At 55.5% G+C, this 14,449-nt stretch overlaps 1 protein-coding gene across 1 annotated transcript; it reads left to right on the top strand.

Annotated features, from left to right (window-relative positions):
- The first annotated feature begins 257 nt into the window (after window positions 1-257).
- On the top strand, window positions 258-14,426 carry Lrp3 (LDL receptor related protein 3). Its single transcript, XM_050119286.1, has 7 exons — window positions 258-404; window positions 2,037-2,084; window positions 9,116-9,254; window positions 10,441-10,655; window positions 10,980-12,096; window positions 12,312-12,444; window positions 12,632-14,426. Exons 1-7 carry the CDS (start codon window positions 332-334, stop codon window positions 13,217-13,219), a joined length of 2,313 nt encoding a protein of 770 aa, XP_049975243.1. The 5' UTR covers window positions 258-331; the 3' UTR covers window positions 13,220-14,426.
- Window positions 14,427-14,449: the final 23 nt, after the last annotated feature.

Raw genomic sequence — 14,449 nt, 5'->3', positions numbered from 1 at the left:
AGCGAGGGTCGACCCGGGGACCCGACGGGCAGGGCGCGCCGGGGCATGGGCGTGCCGGGGGTGTCGGTGCACAGTCCGGGCTGGGCGAGCCGGCCGGGGCTTGGGGACAGCGGCGGCCGAGGGTCCTCCCTGGCGACCGCCGCTGAGCCCCCGCGGGGCCCGTGACGCCGCGGCCGATGTGGCCCCGAGCGTTGCGGGCCTGCACCGCCGCCGCACAAAGACGCCGCCGCAGCCGCCGCCCGCAGCCGGGTCGCAGCCGCCGAGCCAGCCCTAGCCCCAGGCGGAGCCCGGGCCGCCGGGCAGCGGGAGCCCGCGCGCGGCTCGCCCCGGCATGGAGAAGCGCGCGGCCGCGGGGCCGGAGGGGGCGCCGGGCGCCAGGGCGCCGCTCGCAGTCGTCTGCCTGGGTGAGTGGGCCGCGCGGGGCCGGCCGGGGGAGGGCTTGGAGCCCGCACCGCGATGGTTCCCGTGCCCAGGCTGCGGAGCACCCTTGGGCTACCGAGGAGGGGGACTCCCACAAAGCGGCACTCCAGGCCCGGAGCTGGGGGTGGGGTGGGGAAGCAAGAACGCCGGCCTTGGGTTCCTGGGGGAGGCTGGGGTTTGCCTGTCGCCTTCAGGCCGCCTGAGCTGCGGCCTCCAAAGCTGCGGACAAAGGCCTGGACTGCTGCTCCCTGAAGAAACCGGTTCCTGCCTGGAGTCAGGGCAGGCCTGGGAGCTAGCCAAAGATGGGGACTCAGCTTGGGGGTTGAGGGTTTGGGGGCGGCAGATGTGAGAACTCGTTTTCCCATTGTGTCTTCCTGAACCCAGATGGCCATGGGCCGGTTCAGCCCTGATGGGGGTGGGAATCTGTTCTGGGGAGGGCTAAGAACCTGCCCGGACTGGTTAGAAGGCTCCTTCCCTGACCAGGAAAATTTTCTGTCCACTTTCCTGGGGCTCACTGCAGGGGAGGGAAGGAAAGAGTTAAATCCTCTACCCACATGGCTCTTTATTTACCTTGATGAAGGAGGGAGGCCCTGAAGAACTGGGGTCATTAGGGGACACCTGGTGATGTCACCATTGAGGTCCCAGGAACCTGACAGCCTCCCTGAAACCACTGAAATGATAAGCTGGGGGGTGGAGGAGGAAAGCTTGCTCGTTTTAAGTTGTAACTCTCTTCTAGTCCCCAAGAACAGAGAAGGGTGAGTGTTGGGGGGGAGGGGCTACGGCATACATAGGCCCTGAGAGGTAATCCAAGAAGTGGCATATGCCCAGCGTGCCTGGTTCCCGTGCTGTGGGTGTTCATGGCATCTGGGTTCCGGCTGTGTGTTTCCCAGGTGGGCAGGGTAGAGGTAAGGTCCTCCTGGCTCAGGGGGTGTCCATGTCTGGGCCTAGAAGATCCTGAATTCCCTGGGGTGGAGAATGGGGTGACTGCTCCAGAGATGAATGTCTCAATCAGGGAGGGGTCCCCTAATTCCCAGGAAGTTAGAGGGGCTTCTCACTTGGCCTAGACTCTCAGTCTCGGTCTGGAGCCCTTGAAGCAAAACAGTAGCTGGAAGCCAAGGATACCCTGTGGAGGTGGACACGTACTGTGGCGGTAGCAGGAAACCCCTGCCTTTAGGACAGTTGGGTGCAGGGAAGAGGATGATATCGTCACCCCAAATGCCCATCAAGGGAGGAAGCCCTTCGAGGTGGTAGGAATCCTCTTGAAAGGCAAAGGTCTTGGGAGTGAGTCTGTGTGACCGGTAGCCTCAAGCCTGACAGAAACCCAGCTAATTCTGAGGTGTGTCATGAGGGGACAATCCGGTCAGGGTGCCACACTGCTGTCTCGGGCTGTGGGTGTCTGAGAGCAGGTCCTGAGACCCTCTGAGTTTCTAGCTTTGCCTATCCCAGAAGGAACAGGTGGGAGAGAGGTTCTCTGGTAATGATCTGGGCCATGCCCAGTGAGGTAAAGGGGGCCTTGACTTCAACTGTATTGTCTGGTGTTCGCTGCTAGCCCAAACATGTGCTCGGGACTCCAAGAGATACTGTCCCTTTCTGACACCTCTTTGTGTCTTCCACAGTGAATCTCTTTTTTACTGGGAGGCTCAGCAGCGCAGTCCCTGCCTTAGGTGAGTAAGCCCCTTTCTCCTGCCTGCCTGGGGTTAGGGACCGCTAAGGATGGGCCTTCAGTCTTGCCCGTACCCCATGGCCATCAGGCCTCTAAGAGGTTGAACAAACCTTTCCCTCTGCACCTTTACAACATCACGATGGAGCTGTTGGTGGCAAACGGATTTAAGTTTAGTGAGCCTTGATTTCTTTGCTAAAATAGGTGAATTGCCATACTACCTCAAACCTGGCCTAATGGGTCCATTGAAGCAACGGCCCGGGGTGTTCAGGAAGGGGCCGGGTGCTCTGTGACTTGGTACCACTGCTGGTTTCCACAGCCTTGTGCAGTTGATAGACGTGCCTCTGTGGGCTGTGGCATTCCTGAGAAACACTGGATGCTCATGTGCATCAAATAATGCCTAGGGTTTACTTCTAGAGGTAAGATTCATGTTGCCACTGAGGCCAGTACCATTGAGGAAAAAAAAAATCAGACCTTTAAGACTATTTTGGTAGCACAGGCCTATAATTCCAGCTACTCTAGAGACTGAGGCAGAAGATCGAAGTTAAGACCTGCCTCGGTTACAGAGTAAGTTCAAGGAAAGTCAGGCTAACTTTATGAGACTCTGTCTAAAACATTTTTCTTTTAAAGGGCTGGAGATGTAGCTCAGTAGTAGAGCACTTGCCTAGAATTCACCAATGAGGAGCAGGAGGCGTGGCTCAGTGGTGGAGCTCTGCCTAGCCAGGGGTTCAAGCTGGGGGTTCAAGCCTTGGCCAGGCTGACTCAGGATGAGGGGAACCACAGCTTGCATTGAGGTTTCTAGGAGAAAGGCAAAGCAATCAGGCAAACAGCTTTGACAGATTACAATGGCCTGTTTGAGTCATTGCGGCGGCTAGTTCTCGGGCAGCCTCTGATTGGCTGGTACCTAGCCCTGGGATTCTTCGGGGCAGAACAGCGTATTTATTGGCTTGTGTGTGAGGGTCAGGAGGATGGTGGATAAGAACACAGCCCCAGATCTACAGCTCTGCATGTGAAAGGCTTGTTCCAGGCAACTCGCAGCAGAGAGGTAACACATAAGGTGTGAGGAAGCAGTGAGAAGCCCTGTGCTGGCCTCCTGCCTGTCAGTGCTGCCTGGCCATCTGATGGCCGTCTTTGAGCTCTGAACTGGTGTCAAGAGAGGGAAGAGCAGCCACAAATGTGGCTGTTCCTCTCCTTGGCTGTGGAGAGGCTCCTGCTGTTTGGAGAATAAATAGCTTGGATAGTTGTAAGGCGGGTGACCGAGGGAGCCTGCTCTATCACTAATACAGCTTGGGCCTTGCCATCTCTTGCTTCTTTAGTCAATATGTGGCCATCTTCAGCAAACCCTAAAATGGTGTATAGTACCATGTATAGTGTTGCACGCCTGGGGAGGCTGAGGCAGGAGGATTGCAAGTTCCAGGTCAGTCTGGGCTACATAGAGAGACCCTGCCTCAAATGTAAGCCAGAGCTTCCAAAGGCTAAGTAATAGCAGAAGTACATTGAGACAAGGTGCTTCGGGGTGTGGTCAATAAGGATGTGTGACCCCAAGTCTGGGGACCTAGAACTTGTGTTGTCTCTTGCGCCACACGGTGAAGCAGGAGCTACATGGGGTTTCCGGTTTTCATCTGCCATTGAGCCCACTGAGACTCAAGGTCTAGCTGTAGCTGATCACAAGGGTTATGGGAGGTGGGCAGAGGCATGGTAGAGATATTCACGGAGTCCAGTTTCTCGGCTTGTCTGGAAGACTGGTCTTCTGCCCCCACCCCATCCTCTCTGTACCCCAACTCTGTGTTTTTCTGCAGCTGGGCCTCCTCTGCTGACCCAGGCTGGCCCAGGGTCCTGTCTTAGTCAGCACTGACCAACCCCGCCCCGCCTGATGTACTGACCACAAAGGACGGCCCAGTTTCTCATCCCGATTCCAGGAAAGCAATGGGTCCCGTGTCTGTGGCCAGGGTACAATGCGGGAAGTGGGCTGAGAGAACGCTGATATCTTGCAAGCGTGAACCCCAGACCAGCCCTTCTGCTCCTGGTGGGTGGGTGGGCATTGCTGTCCCAGATGTGTTCCCCAGGTTTGCAGAGCGATGCTCAAGCGACAAGGCTTACTCATCCCCGTGCACTGGAGAGAACGACCCAGGTCCTCATGTTGGCCTTCCTAGCAGACTATGGTCACTCTCCAGCAGGGATGGTCGTTCACCCATTGCTGCCTCTGCATGGTGCTCCTGATGCTGGGAGCTGATTGTGCAGCTTGCATGGCAGTGGCAGGTGGTAGGGTGGGTCCCAGTGTCCCTGGATCCAGCTCTGAGCCCTCTGGCATTGCTGACCAGCTTCTCCCCGGCCTACCTGACCTCTCTCAGCATGGGTCTCATGGTTGTATTTCCAAATACTTTCTCTATGTTCCTACTGTCTCCTAGCCCTTCCTTTCTCAGCCTGCACCAGAGACATTCTGGTCCCTCAGTCCATTCCTTGCTCCTCCTCTGCCAGGTCTTCCCTGGATCAAAAGACCTACCTCATGCATGCCCCGCTCCCCTCTGTCATGCTAGGGCTGGCCTGGATAAGCTTCCACTGTCTTCTACTCAGATATGCACATGGCCATATGCCTGGGGGAGAGAGGAGCCCAGCTCCCTGCTGTCAGGTTACAACATGCAGGTGTCCAAGTTGCCGATAGCCTCTGGAAATCAGATCTACAAGTCTGCATCAGGCCCTGCCGCTGTCCTCTCGGTGGGGGTGTGTGTGTGTGACAATGCTTCAGAACCACAATTCATACCTTTCCTACACAGTCACTGAGAGCTCAGACAGTCTTCTGTAAGGGCGAAGGCTAGTCTCCACTCCAAGCTCAGAGGCCCCTCCCTGACAGCCCAAACACTCCCAGGAATCTCTCCTATACCAGTATCCCATGAACAGTTCGGTTTCTGCTCTGACAGTTACATACCCTGTCAAATCCTCACTTCCTACAAGACATTTCTGTAGACTCCTCTGCTCCATTGGTCTGTCCATCACATGACTGTCTGCCTCAAGACTGTCACTTTCTTTTCTTTCTTTCTCTCTTTTCTTTTTTCTCTCTATGTAGCTTTGGAGCCTGTCCTGGAACTTCTCTGTAGACCAGGCTGGCCTCAAACTCACAGAGATCCGCCTGCCTCTGCCTCCTGAGTGCTGGGATTAAAGGCGTGTGTCACCACCGCCCGGTAACTGTTTCTTCCTTTCTTTCTTTCTTTCTTTCTTTCTTTCTTTCTTTCTTTCTTTCTTTCTTTCTTTCTTTTCTTCCTTCCTTCCTTCTTTCCTTCCTTCCTTTCTTTTTTAAAGGTTTATTTATTTATTATGTATAGTGTTCTGTCTTTATGTATGCTTGCAGGCCAGAAGAGGGCACCAGATCTCATTACAGATGGCTGTGAGCCACCATGTGGTTGCTGGGAATTGAACTCAGGTCCTCTGGAAGAGCAGTCAGTGCTCTTAACCTCTGAGCCATCTCTCCAGCCCTAACTGTAACTTTCTTGATTGTTTCCAACCACAGCAACATGTAATGACTCCTATTTTACAGACAAATAAGATGCATCCTCGCATCCTCACACAAAGATTATGTATGGCCATGGAGGGTTAGGCCTGGGCCCTAACATTGTACATTGGGGTGGAAATGAAGTCCCTGTCTTGGAAAGCTGGGGTTTGGGGTGTATTGACCAAGCTAGACACATTTCCAAGCTTACTGCCAAGTGGTATCTAATCAAGGGTCCTTCGTGGCGCTTCTGGATCCCAGAGCATCCCCATTCTCCCTCTTGATGTGAGACCCAAGTGGTAGCTGTAGAATCATGGTCTGGTACCCATGACACCCTCCAGAGATGAGGAAAGAGTTAACAGCAATGCTCCATGGGGCTTACAGGATAGAGGTTTGTGAAAAGGCTGAGCTGGCTGGCGGTGGTCCAGTCATCTGGACAGACGAGCCACCCACCTAAACCCTGAATAAATGTAGGCACGCAGGGACAAGTGTCCTGGCTGAGGCAGGAAGAGAGCGAGATGTCTACTTAGAACCTTGATGGGGTCTTAGTGGGAGGAAGACATGCCCCAATGTCACTGGGCTCTGCCTGTCAGGAACCACTCACCCTGCATCCCACGAAGGAGAACTCCAGGTCGCATCAGGTAGACACCTAGGTCCCTAAGATTCTTTAGGTAGTAGCTTTATTTGTTCACAGGAGCCAGGCTCAGGCTGGGGTATCTTACAGATTCTCCTGAGTCCCTGTTCCTTTAGCTTTGGCTCCTGGGCTGGGAGTCGAGTGCACCAGCTGTTTCCTTGGTGAAGCACCTGAAATTGGGGAGGCTGCATCCTAGGGCCACATGCGAGCATCAGGAAGAGAGGAACTGGCACATACCTCAGTGAGCTGGGACCTTTGATGCTATATAGGACGAAGCTCTGAGGAGGGCCACTCTCACACTAGGCCCAAAGGTGGCCTTCCATCCCTTCCCTTTTCTTTCTGTCTCTTTCTCCTTCCAATCCCCCCCCCAATTCCTTTTCTTTACTTCTTTCCTTCTTTCCTTCTTTCCTTCTTTCCTTCCTTCCTTCCTTCCTTCTTTTCTCTCTATCCTTTCCTTCTTTCTTTCTTTACTTCCACCGGGTCTCATGTAGCCCATGCCAGCCTAGAACTCACTATGTAGTCCAGGCTGGCCTCAAACTCCATCTCCTGTGTGCTAGTATTACAGTTGTATGCTACCATGCCTTGTTCAAAGATGGCATTTCTGACTCAGCTCTTATGAGTGGATTGGATAACCAAGACCCCAGAGGTCCTGGCTGGCAGAGTGGGTGTGATCCCTTAGAAGGCACTAGACTGGCCGTGCGGGACACCCACTGTATGTCAGACATTGTTGGCCCCTGGGTACCAGGCCAGAGTGTCCCAGCCTGCCCTCCTAAGGTGAGTTAACGTCAAACAAATTATGTAGCAATAGGTAAGTCATTATGGTGACAGAAGCCAAGAAGGAAAGGAGGGGCAAAGGATAGGGGCTGGCTCCCCTGGGGGTGACATGGTAAGGGCTTCTCTACAAAGGGCCCCACAGAGCTGAAGCTGAGGGAAGTGAAGAGTTAGTGGGGTAGGAGAGTGGGGAACAGCCTTCCTTTCCATGGGAGGGGGGCTCTTGGGGGCAAGGGAAGCAAGGAGGCAGGAGGAAGTTTGGTAGACAGGCGACTGTGTCATCTCCCTGAGAGACTGGGATGCATAGATTGGAGTAGGGTCCTCCTGCAGCAGCCGCCCAGCCCAAAGCCACAGCTGGAGAGAGTCCAGCTTCAGAGGCACCGTCACAGGTGCCTGCCGTGGGAGGATGAGAACGTAGACTCAGAGAAAAGGTTTACTGTTTTGTTTCCTGAGCCTTGCTCTTCCATCTGTAAAGTATGCCTAGCCTTTGTGGCAGGTTGGATTAGATAAATGTTTGGGGGTCGTGGCAGGTTTGTAGCCACGTGTCAGGGTTCCCTGCCTGGCCCTGAGAGAGCCCAGGCAGCAGGGCAGGTGTGGTGTCTCTCACTCATGCTGGCTAATGATCGCTTTATTTTCATTCCTCATGTGACATACAGTTGGTGCTCCATAAATGCTTGTGAACTCGGGACCTGTGGTGAGAGGCTGAGCCCACCAGAGGCCGGGTGAATCCTGACTCTGCTACTACTAGCTGACTGTGTGCCCCGGGAGTCATATGCCTTCTCTGAGCCTCAGTTTCTTTATCTGGTTAGAATATCTACCTCCAGTGTCTTTTCACATATATTGAGATAAAATCCCAAATTTTAAATTAAAAAAAATTCATGTTTACATATGTGTATAATGTGTGTGTTGGAGGACATGTTGTACACACATGTGCAGGAAGCTAGAAGAGGGCATTGGATCCCCTTGAGCTGGAGTTACAGGTAGCTGGGAGTTGCCCACTGTGGGTACTGGGAGCAAAACGTTGGTCCTACACAAGAACAGCAAGTGCTTTTAAACACTGAGCCATCTCTCCAGCCTCTAAACCCCAGTTTCGTACAAAATGTATTGAGACCCAGACTACACTGTCAGCCAGGTCTGGACATTGCCATCTCCCTTCTTGTCACCAGGATTCTGTATACATTTTGTGTGTTTTCACCTTCAACCTCTGAGATTCATAGGAAGGTTTTCAGATTTGCTTATTCAGCATGCCTTTTACTTTTGCTTGGTGCATAATAAGTGTCCAGTAAATATGTTTCAGAGGGCAAAGCCCTTCTTTTCCTGGTCTGTGTTTTTCTTTTTCTTTTTTTTTTCTTTTTTTGGTTTTTCGAGACAGGGTTTCTCTGTTGTTTTGGAGCCTGTCCTGGAACTAGCTCTGTAGACCAGGCTGGTCTCGAACTCACAGAGATCCACCCGCCTCTGCCTCCCAAGTGCTGGGATTAAAGGCGTGCACCACCTTCGCCGGGCCCTGTGTTTTTCTTTAATATTTATCTATTTAATTTTATATGCATATGTGTGTTCCTGAGCATATGTTTGTACACCGTGTGCATGCAGGAGCCTATGGAGATCAGAACAGGACATTGAATCCCCTGGCACTGGAGTTATAGATGGTTCTGAGCAGTCATGTGGGTGCTAAGAATTGAACCTGGGTCCTCTGCAAGAGCAGAAAGTGTTCTTAACTGCCTACCCCTCCTCCAGCTCCCCTGGGGCTGTGTTCCACACGGGTATTCAGGGACTCTAGTGTGTAGACCTACATGCAGAGGGACCACTTGTAAGACCTCCACTAAGCTGAGGTCTTGAGGCCTCACAATGCATGCCTTGGATGCCAAGGGGAATTAAAAATGTCTTGCTCTTAGCACTACTAAGATGGGGGAAGAACTGAACACACAGGATCAAGACTCCAGTATACTGCAAGGATGGGGCTGTACTGCCTCAAGTCTGGAGGGTCCCTCCTTGAACTCCACCCACTCATGACTTCCATGAAGACTTGAACTGTGGACTTGCTGGCCTTAGTGGAAGCTCATGTTCAAGCCATGATCAGGGACACCCCACAAAACCTGCTTTCCACCCCAAAGGTGAGAGGACATTCCTCGGCCTTCTCTCCCAACAGCCGCCTGCAGTGGGAAGCTGGAACAGCACACTGAACGGCGAGGGGTCATCTACAGCCCAGCCTGGCCCCTCAACTACCCACCGGGCACCAACTGCAGCTGGTACATTCAGGGTGACCGTGGTGACATGATCACCATCAGGTAAGGAGAGCTTCTGTGTGTGGAGGGCACATGAGTGTGGACAGGCGTGATGTACACAAGCCCAGGTCTTAGCAGGCATGGTGTGTGTGTGTGTGTGTGTGTGTGTGTGTGTGTGTGTGTGACAGCACGTGTATGTTTAGGTGTATAGACACATTTAGAAACAGGTATCTGAGAGACCTGCGTGGCCACAGTTGTGAGCTGTAAGCATGTGCGAGCATGTGAGTGTATGAGCATTTAATTGACCACATCAGAGCTGGGTGCTCTGAGCTTGGTCACTTTCTGTTCTGAGTCTTTTCTTTTTAGTCCCCAAAAGTGAGCCTTAGGAGCTGGTAGGGGGTCGGGGCTGGCTGCTTAAGATGGCAAAGGTGTCTGTTTCTGCCCTGAGGAGTGACCTGAGGCCAGGCTGGCATGGAACCCAGGTCAGGGTTTCTGCAGGGACCTCAGGTGGTCCCTCAGGGAAGGGAGCTGTGGGTAGAGCAGAGGAAGACAGGAGAAGGTTCTAGAGAGTGTCACAGAAGAGCTAGAAACCCGGACCTAGGGTGATCATGGGGACATTTGGCTGGGGCGGTCCCCATGTCTTCTGCCTGCCATACTTGTAAAATCCAGAAGCCGGCCCACTGTCCAGCCCTAATTACTCCATAGATCTGAAGGACAGGAATGGGATGGGCAGGAGCAGAGGCTCTTCTGGTTTCTGAGCCCAGTCTACTGGGCAGCTTGTAGTTGGTCACCCAGTGGTAGCATAGGCAGAGCCCCACCGTCAGTGTGCAGCCCTGGGAGTTTGTGCTGTTCAGTTGACTTAGGATGAGAGGGCTCTGAGCCCTTGGTCACCACCCTGTAGGGGAAAGTGTCAGAGCTGCCGACACTTCACACCCAGTTTTGTCCTGGGGATGCTGTATGTGTGCTCGTGGGGCAGAGAGCTTGAAGGGAGCTGGACTGATGGGTGCAGCCCATGAATGTCGTGAGTCCTCACGGAGCTGCCTTTGGACCCTGGAGCGGGGGCAGAGTAGACCCCGAGGGGCCCAGAGTGCAGAGCCAGGCAATTTGGGATATACAAGGAGAGCCACTGGGTGGGACAGAGTTAGCTAGCTGCCTTTGCCATGAGTTCAGCTTGACCACTGCTGGTCAGTCCTGGGCCAGGAGGCCCCTGTCGACCTACCCATCCCACTGATTCTCTCGGCCCCCACAGTTTCCGCAACTTTGATGTGGAGGAATCTCACCAATGCTCCCTGGACTGGCTGCTGCTGGGCCCGGCAGCTCCACCTCGCCAGGAGGCATTTCGCCTCTGTGGCTCAGCCATCCCGCCCGCCTTCATCTCTGCCCGTGACCATGTCTGGATCTTCTTCCACTCAGACGCCTCCAGCTCCGGCCAGGCCCAGGGCTTCCGCCTCTCCTATATCCGAGGTGATGCAACAAGCTTTTCCACTGGCCGCCGTTTTCTGCAGAGGCTCCCCTTACCTGCCCTGCTAATCCCAGGCTGGGAGTGGGACTGAAGTCTGGGGGTGCTTCTGTGTCTCTTTGGGTAATCAGCTCCACTTTGCTGGACATGAACCCCAGCCTAAGCCCAGCCCTGATACTGAATCTAGCCTTCCATCAATGAGTCTGCCCCATAGGTGGCCCTACTTCTTGGTACAGAGGCTCAGTTGGGACTGAAGCCATTTGCCTGCTCCCAGCCTCCGGCCTGGTGCTGGAAGGAGGCGGCTCATCCTGTCACCTCTTTGCCTCCAGGGAAACTGGGCCAGACATCCTGCCAGACAGACGAGTTCCGCTGTGACAATGGCAAGTGCCTGCCTGGGCCTTGGCAGTGCAACATGGTGGATGAGTGTGGAGATGGCTCGGACGAGGGTAACTGCTCGGCGCCTGCCTCAGAGCCACCAGGCAGCTTGTGCCCCGGGGGGACCTTCCCGTGCAGCGGAGCCCGCTCCACACGCTGCCTTCCGGTGGAGAGGCGCTGTGACGGCACACAGGACTGTGGCGATGGCTCCGATGAGGCTGGCTGCCCCGACCTAGCATGTGGCCGGCGGCTGGGCAGCTTCTATGGTTCCTTCGCCTCCCCAGACCTGTTTGGTGCTGCCCGTGGGCCTTCGGACCTTCACTGCACGTGGCTGGTGGACACCCAGGACCCTCGGCGCGTGCTGCTGCAGCTGGAGCTACGGCTAGGCTACGATGACTACGTCCAAGTGTATGAAGGCCTGGGCGAGCGTGGCGACCGTCTGCTGCAAACGTTGTCCTACCGCAGCAACCACCGGCCCGTGAGCCTCGAGGCGGCACAGGGCCGCCTCACGGTGGCCTACCATGCTCGTGCCCGCAGTGCTGGTCATGGCTTTAATGCCACATACCAGGTGAAGGGCTACTGCCTTCCGTGGGAGCAGCCGTGTGGGGGCAGCAGTGAGGGAGATGACAGCAGCTCCGGGGAGCAGGGCTGCTTCTCAGAGCCACAGCGCTGCGATGGCTGGTGGCACTGTGCCAGTGGCCGGGATGAACAGGGCTGCCCGGCATGCCCTCCGGACCAGTATCCCTGCGAGGGTGGCAGCGGCCTGTGCTATGCCCCCGCCGATCGTTGCAACAACCAGAAAAGCTGCCCCGATGGCGCCGATGAGAAGAACTGCTTTTCCTGCCAGCCGGGCACCTTCCACTGTGGTACCAACCTGTGTATCTTTGAGACGTGGCGCTGTGATGGCCAGGAGGACTGCCAAGATGGCAGCGATGAGCATGGCTGCCTGGCCGCTGTGCCCCGCAAGGTCATCACCGCTGCTCTCATTGGCAGCCTGGTGTGTGGACTGCTGCTTGTCATCGCCCTAGGCTGTGCCTTCAAACTCTACTCCCTGCGCACGCAGGAGTACAGGTGGGCACCACGTGTACAGGTGGCCTGGAGCCCCAGTTCCTCCATCTCCCTGGAGAAAAAGCTCACCTCATTCCAAGCTATGGGTTTGGGTCATTACAATACAGGAGGACTGTTCTTGTATGTGCATGCAGGGGCCCAGATGGAAGGGTGGGGTCCCTAGATCCTGCTGTTAAGGCAGGTCTCTATCATACTTCCCTTCTGCCCGTTGTTTCCAGGGCCTTTGAGACCCAAATGACCCGGTTAGAGGCAGAGTTTGTGCGGCGGGAGGCCCCCCCATCCTACGGCCAGCTCATCGCTCAGGGCCTCATCCCACCCGTCGAGGATTTTCCTGTCTACAGTGCATCCCAGGTGAGCCTCCATGAGAATGAGATCCCCAGGAGGACCTGAGAGGTCCCAAGACCAGGAGGCCTAGGGGCCAGCTAGGGCTAGAACATCTGGAGGGGGGAAGGTGGAGGAAGCTCAGATTAGTCTCTGGTCTGGAAGGGGGTTGTTCCTGAATGGCCTGGCCCTACCTTAGCTGCTGCCCCACCCCCAGGCTTCAGTGCTACAGAACCTTCGCACAGCCATGCGTCGACAGATGCGCCGGCATGCCTCCCGCAGGGGGCCATCCCGCCGCAGGCTCGGCCGCCTCTGGAACAGGCTCTTCCACCGCCCACGGGCACCTCGAGGCCAGATCCCACTGCTGACGGCTGCACGGACCTCACAGACCGTGCTGGGTGATGGGCTCCTCCAGGCGGCACCAGGGACTGCCCCAGATCCCCCAGCGCCCCATACAGACACAGGCAGCCCCAGGGAAGCTGGAGGTGGGCCTCCCAGTGGCCCTGGCCATGTACCAGAAGTGGGGCCTTCAGTGCCACCCCCACCCTTGAACCCGCGAGACCCAGAGTACAGGCCAGAGGACAAGGAGAGAAAAGCCTGTGAGGACCCTCCGGAAGACAGCCCAGCCCCTGTGGACACGCCTCCAGAGCCCTGCTTGGCCCAAGACCCCTACCCCCAGAATCCCACTGCCAGCAGCACCCAAGATCCCCACTCGCCAGAGTCATCGGGGGTCTGCAGGAGCCCCCTGCCAACCTGCTCCCCAATATTGGAGGCTAGTGACGACGAGGCCCTGCTGGTCTGCTGACCCATTGGACATGCTGGTGACTGCCACAGCCCCGCTTTGTAACCAGGGAATACACAGTCATTTCTACCCTGCCTCTGCATTTCTTCTTACAAACAGAGACCCACCTAGCAGCCCTGGTGGAAGGCCTGGGCGCCCAGCCAGTGGGCTACCTCTGCAAGCCTATGGCCCTGATGGGTATCGCTGGCAGGGGCTTAGGGGCCCATTAGTTGGCCTGGGAAGGAGGGTGGAGTGGTAAGACCACCTTGGAGGTGGGCAAGAGCACAGCCCCTTGGAGTTGCACGTCAGATTGTTCCCTGCAACTCTAACCTGGGGATTCATTTCCAGAAAAGCAGGGGAGCCAGAGCCAGGCTTTCTGCAATGTTTTCTGTGGCTTCTCAGTTCATTCAGCCGGCAGTGGCACCGGCTGCCCATCCCAGAACTCTGCCGGGAGCTGTAGTTGAGGCCTGAGGAGGTCATGGGGGGTGTTGGACCTCATTCATGGTGAGTGCTCTATCCACCCTTCCCCACAGGGCCCTTGGGGGAGACGGGCTAGTGGCTTCTGCCCCATCCTCATGCCTGTGGTGGCAGCATAGGCCTGGCTAGGCCGGGGCACTCTGCCCACTGGCTGCTGGGTCAGTCCCTATGCATAATGGTGAGGCTGGAAATATGGGCGAGGACGACCACGAGAGAAGCCATTCTGTGCTTTCTCAGGATACGAAGTCAAAGCACTGAGCGACAATGATAACGTCCATCCCGTCCTGCCTCAGAGCCTCAGTTTCCCCACCTGAAGCCAGGGCGATGCTGTGCTATCAGAAGTGGCACCCATTCGCTCTGGTGATTTATGGGAAAAGGGCAGTCACAGCTGGGGACATCTGGGTTCTCCTGGAGGGTCATAGATGGAGTCCTATGGGCCCCATGGAGTCAGCCTCAGGTTCCAACAGCAAAACCCATCAGAAACCCTCCTCCATAGCACCATCCCAGCTAGCAACTGATACGCCATGCCGAGTCCCCATGGACTCCCCTCGCACACAGCAACAACCAGCCCTGTTTATTTCCAGGCTTTTCAGGAGAAGCTAGCAGGGCAGTGCTAAGGCAGGAAGCCTGACCCCAGTGGCCGGTCCCTTACAGTAGGCCTCTAAGGGTCGGTTCTCTTTTTTTTTTCCAGAATTTTTTTTTGAAAATAAAACAAAACACAAAACCCTCCTTAATAAACAACATGTAAACAGAATCAGCTGTTTCAGTCTCTGCACG

This window comes from Alexandromys fortis, unplaced genomic scaffold (assembly GCF_014885135.2).
Source record: "Alexandromys fortis isolate MF-2015 unplaced genomic scaffold, M_Fortis_MF-2015_v1.1 scaffold_140, whole genome shotgun sequence".
Taxonomy (NCBI): domain Eukaryota; kingdom Metazoa; phylum Chordata; class Mammalia; order Rodentia; family Cricetidae; genus Alexandromys; species Alexandromys fortis.
The sequence above is the reverse complement of the archived record's forward strand: the minus strand, read 5'-3'. Positions and strand labels throughout refer to the sequence as shown.

Excerpts from the sequence above, each read along its gene's own strand:
- Lrp3 (XM_050119286.1), top strand. The coding sequence starts at position 332 with ATGGAGAAGCGCGCGGCCGCGGGGCCGGAGGGGGCGCCGGGCGCCAGG. Across the intron at positions 2,085-9,115 it reads CAGCGCAGTCCCTGCCTTAG|CCGCCTGCAGTGGGAAGCTG; the intron begins GTGAGTAAGCCC and ends CTCTCCCAACAG. Across the intron at positions 10,656-10,979 it reads CCGCCTCTCCTATATCCGAG|GGAAACTGGGCCAGACATCC; the intron begins GTGATGCAACAA and ends CTTTGCCTCCAG.